The sequence below is a fragment of the Sciurus carolinensis genome, chromosome X (genome assembly GCF_902686445.1).
Source record: "Sciurus carolinensis chromosome X, mSciCar1.2, whole genome shotgun sequence".
Lineage (NCBI taxonomy): Eukaryota > Metazoa > Chordata > Mammalia > Rodentia > Sciuridae > Sciurus > Sciurus carolinensis.
The window spans coordinates 85,382,340-85,387,623 of NC_062232.1; the positions used below are offsets into that span (position 1 = coordinate 85,382,340).

The window sequence follows — 5,284 nt, forward strand, 5'->3', positions numbered from 1 at the left end:
CAGGTAATGGCTTAATAAAATTAATGTATAAAGAACACTTGAAAAACAAGGGGAGATGGACCAACAACCCACTAGAAAAAAGTGAATAAGACATAAACAAACAATGCACACAGAAAGATATTTAAATTGTCCTTAACCACAGAGAAAGGCAAAAGGAAAAGCCATTGAAATAGTACTTCTCAACTATATTAGTGAAGATTTAAAAGTATATCATATGATATGTTGGAAAGGTATCAGTAAACACTATTATTTTTGGTGGGAAAGCAAAATAGGTCTGAGGTTTGGGGAGGGAATATGGAGATGCAAATTTGAGAGTTCAGTTTTTAGAGGCAAACGAATGAGAACACCCAGCCAGAAAGAACTTGAGGAGAAAGAAGGCCCAGGACAGAACCCTAGGGAATGCCACCCTTCAGGATGGCAGCTCAGCTTTCCAGTGGAAACCACCGGGCTCCAGAATCAGGAAGAGCTGGTTTTGAAAGCTAGATGTTGGGGTACAAGAGCTGAACGGTCTTAGCAAAATCTGATTTTCTCTCTGATCAGTTGTCACACCTCTAATGGGTATCTGAGTGGTATGCTGTGCGACTATACGGTGAGATGCACCAGGTAAAGCACCTGGAGTCAAGAAGTCTCCCCTCCTCTTCTTCTTGGTGACTCCCCCACCTCATTTGCCACATACATTCCCCACTGTCCGCATCTTTTCAGCCCCTCAGGGATGGGGGGGTGGTGAGGTGGGTCAGGCAGGAGGGGGGGCGAGCTCGGGTGACGCGACGTTCACGTGACCAACCGGGCGCCGACGTGGGCACCAGCCCCCGCGCCCGCCCGCCAGCCCTGCGGTCCGGTCCCGGCGCCCGCGCGGAACCAGCTCACTGAGCTGCGCTGGGCGGCGGGTGAGCAGCGAGCGGGCTTCTGCGAGCCCGAGGAGGCGCAGGCCTGTCCCGGGTCCTCGCAGGTCAGTAAGCAGGCGGGCACTGCCAGCGGACCCGGGACAGGGGTGGAGGTGGGTGGCAGCACGATCCCGCAGCAGTGGGCAGGGGGCTGGGGAAAGGATCATCCAGATTGGTGAGAAGGGGGATGCGGAGCAGTGGGGGAAGGAGGGTCCCCGCAGTGCCCCGGCTGCTTTCTGGACCCCCATTGCTCCAACCATTTTAGAGTAAACCATGGTGGGGGGGCGCCCCCGCAGTGCGGCAGTGAAACGTAGACGCATTCTGGGGATAACCCCCTCACACTCTGCACCTATGAAAACAAATTAAATGACCTGGGCGAAAGGGGAATGGGTTGGGCCGGTCGCCTCTAGGGAGGGGCGCAAACAGACCCAAACGTAGTGTGGAAAGCATCCTGGTTTAGTGCCCATGGCCTGAAAAGAAATGGCGGCTGGGGTGCGGGAGGGGATAGCAGAGGAAAAGGTTGAATGAGATGGGCCTGGATTCTGGAAAGAGACTCCTGTCCCTGTCAAGTCCTGAGAGCACCGCCCCCGCCCCCGCGTCCTGTCTGTCTGCAGGTCTGCGCGTCCGTTGTTCCCATCGCTGAGAGGCCTGAAGAGAGGAGCTACCCGCTCAGGATCCCTGCAGGTCTGTGGAGGTGGTGGGGAGGGAGCATGGACAGGGACCCAGAAGGGGTGAGAGTGCAGAGGACATGACCCGGGCAGCCTGTGGGGCCCCACCGCCCGCCCCCGCCACTTGGAATACACGCACCTTGCCACGCTGAAGCGGCATGGAGAAGGTGGCAGGGTCTGCCAGGGAATGGTTGGCTCGCCGTGGGGGAGGCATGTGGGGTACGGGCCCTGCAGAGGCACTCTTGGAGGCCCGGGTCAGCTTAGGGGAACCCTCACAAGGGTGAGATTCAATACCCTGTACACCTGCGTTACACCCCAGGCCTTCTGTCTCCCATGTCTCCTTTTTGTCTGCTCTTCTCTCCATCCCTACCCCCCACGACAGGAAGAGGGGAAATCTCGACATGGAAAAGCCCTACCGCGAAAATGAAGGAAAACTGGAAAACGAGGGAAAGCCAGAAGACGCAGTAGAGCCTGAAGATGAAGGAAAGTCAGACGAAGAAGAAAAGCCAGACGAGGAGGGGAAGCCAGCAAGGGAGGGCAAGCTAGAGGATGAGGGAGAGCCAGATGAGGAGGGACAACCGAAAGATGGGGGCAAGGCAGAAAAGCAGGGCAAGTCGGAAGGTCAGAGCAAGCCACCAGGTGAGGGCAAGCCAGAATCCCAGGCAAAGCCAGCCAGCGAGCCTCGGGCCGCCGAAAAGCGCCCGGCTGAAGATTATGTGCCCCGGAAAGCAAAAAGAAAAACGGACAGGGGCACCGACGATTCCCCCAAGGACTCTCAGGAGGACTTACAGGACAGGCATCTGAGCAGTGAGGAGATGATGAGAGAATGTGCAGATGTGTCAAGGGCTCAGGAAGAGCTAAGGAAAAAACAACAGAAAATGGGTAGTTTTCACTGGATGCAAAGAGATGCTCAGGATGCGTTCGCCCCAAGGGGCCAAAGGGGTGTCAGGGGAGTGAGGGGCGGAGGTAGGGGCCAAAGGGGCTTACACGACATTCCCTACCTTTAATGCCTTTGGCCATGGATTCAGACTTCTCTGATGAGAATATTGCCGGCCCTGCTTTCCCTGGTAGATACCTGCCAGGCCCTGTGCTTTAACCTTAAGCTGATATTTTGCTTTAGGTGTCACTCTTGTTACCAGCAGCCTTTTGACCCAACTACAGCGCTCTTTTAGTACAGGATTTTCACCCATGTGCATGTACATTGTATAATAACAATAAAAAGTTTGCAAAATCACATATACAGTGTCAGTCCATTTTTGTAAATATGTTTGCTTAATGCATTTGTGTTCAGAGAAAACTCTGTGTGTACACTAAAAAGTAGGCAATAGTGACCTACAAGGTGACCAAGAATAGATCTTACCTATACTCAGAAATTATTCTTACCACCTGAGGATTAGGTACCTTCATGTCATTACTTTGCTAGTGAGCCCAAAGTGGGTCTTCCCTAGGTGGTACCAAGTCAGTGGGCACTGTTGCCCCTTCTCCTGGGTCCTCTACCATCTTATGGCTCCCCAGTGTGTGGTGCTTTTCCTTTTTTCTTTTCTTTCTTTTTGTTTACTCATCTTTACTTTTTCCTAACCTATATGGACTATGTTTTCCATAATAATAATTTTAAAAACTAAAACCAGAAAGCAATATGTGATAAGCAACCGAATTTTTGAAGAAACTCATGAAGGCAATGAAGTTTTTTTTTTAATTCCTGCTCTTAAAATTAAAGCAAGTAAAATGAACAATAGCTCTGGGACTCATAACTAAAAGGAATCAGCCTGGCACTTACGACACGGTTATTCTTGCTATAAGGGTTAGTTTTTTCATCTGTGAAATGGGGATAATTACTTGCCTCACAGGACTGCACAGTGCATCAGATGGCATGCTAAATATGTGATCTGTGTTGAGCTAGCTCCTTTGCAGTAGGAGGACCCTGGACCTAGTCATACACTGAAGCAGGAGCTGAAGGTAGTTCTTACCCATGCCCAGGAAGAACTCCAAGAGCTGGGAAGACATGTTACTCTTCTCTGGATACAACCATATCTGTCAGGCAGTCCTGTCATACTATGACCTATAACAGTACTCCCTCCTGACAACCACTTGTATAATGGAGTCCTTATGGTGACAAAGCCCAACTGATTCCCTACAGTCCCCAAAGAGCTAAATCCCCTATTTGACCCCTAAAATAGTATTTGAAAAGGCCCTCTCACAATTGCAGATTTTGGAGCATTTTGCATTTCAGACTTTTGAATTAGGGATGCTCATCAGGTAAAGCCTATGCAAATATTCCAAAATCCAAAAAACTTTGAATTCTGAAATATTTTTGACCCTGAGCATTTCTGTTGAGAGATACTCAACCTTTGGTAACATGTGTTTCCTTAACAGAACACTATGTCACGCCTTGGAATTTTTCAATCAAATGTTACTAAAATTTATCAGAAATAAAATTCAAAGTTATCTCTCTGTGCTCAGCTTGCAAAATAGTTGAGCCAGGCTTGTGCTCTAATTTTTTAAAGGTTATTCCAATTACTTTTTCAAGGACAAGTCTTGCCCATCCAATCCTGGAGTAACAAAGATTTAGAGTCCAGGGTGCAGGAGGGAGAGAACCCTATGCTAATCTGTTTTCCTAGACTCTTTGGAAAGAATTACTTGTCAGTGGAGTCTGCTCTGAAGAAGCACTGTGAAAGAGACCCGGCTCATCCTCCCTGCACTGTTCAGGTACTAGCACACAGAAGCTATCTGAATGGTGGTAAAGGACAGGGTCCTGGGAAATCTCCCTCATGGTTTAATGTCCTGACCAAGATTCTATTTGTTTTAACTCATTGGGAGGGTCTTGAGATACTAAATGCTAGCAGGCCACATACCCCTCTAAATAGCCATATCTGCTTATTCACATAATGAATGTGTCCACTGAGGGCATTCACTGCAGAGCAAACTCCATAACTGGGAAGGAAAAAAAATGACCATCTCCTTAGATATCTGTCAGCCTCTTCCCACATCCCACTATGCCAGGGTTTGTTCAATGGGCCCACGCATAAAGTGACCATAGGAAGTAAGAATAGTGCTATGAAAGAAGTCAACAATATTTACTTCCCTCGCCAACCTGATCTGACTACTCTTACAACCAAGTTTAGAATCTGTTAAAAGCAGAAACCAGTGATGAGTCTCAGATATGGTAGCATTTCCAGAGGGAAGGTTGATAACAGTGAACTTCTTCCACCATAGAGAGGCAATAGTTGGTTGTTAAATGGAAACTATTGCACTTTTTACCGGTTTTATTGAGACACAATACCAGTTTTATTGAGATATAATTCACATACCATAAAATCAATTCAGTGGCATTTAGTATATCCACAGAGTTGTGCATCCATACCCACTATCTAATTTTATAACATTCTCATCATCCAAAAAAGTAACCCTTTATACATTAATAGACATTATGCATTCCCCTCTTTTCTCCATCTCTCACCTCAACTTTCTGGCAACCACTAATTTGACTTCTTTCTCTATGGTTGAATATTACTGACACTTCATATAAATGTAATCATATACTATGTGGGTTTTGGTGGGGGTATTGGGACTTGAAGCCTGGGGGCATTCTACCACTGAGTCACATTTCCAGCCCCTTTTGCTTCTTACATTGAAACAAGAGTCTTGTTAAGTTGCTGAGGCTGGCCCTGAATTTGCGATCTCCTGCCTCAGCTTTCAGAGTGGCTGGAATTACAGGTGTGTGCCACTTCCCCA

General features: G+C 48.0%; 1 protein-coding gene across 2 annotated transcripts; it reads left to right on the forward strand.

Moving 5' to 3' along the window:
* The first annotated feature begins 797 nt into the window (after window positions 1–797).
* On the forward strand, window positions 798–2,782 carry LOC124972235 (transcription elongation factor A protein-like 3). Of its 2 annotated transcripts, none has more exons than XM_047536500.1 (3): window positions 798–949; window positions 1,499–1,568; window positions 1,935–2,782. In XM_047536500.1, the coding sequence occupies exon 3, from the start codon at window positions 1,954–1,956 to the stop codon at window positions 2,557–2,559; it is 606 nt and encodes a 201-aa protein (XP_047392456.1). In that variant the 5' UTR covers window positions 798–949; window positions 1,499–1,568; window positions 1,935–1,953; the 3' UTR covers window positions 2,560–2,782. The 2 variants fall into 2 exon arrangements, with proteins under 2 accessions (XP_047392456.1, XP_047392457.1); XM_047536501.1 differs by having other exon boundaries at window positions 803–997.
* The last annotated feature ends 2,502 nt before the right edge of the window (window positions 2,783–5,284 follow it).

Excerpts from the sequence above, each read along its gene's own strand:
- LOC124972235 (XM_047536500.1), top strand. The coding sequence starts at position 1,954 with ATGGAAAAGCCCTACCGCGAAAATGAAGGAAAACTGGAAAACGAGGGA.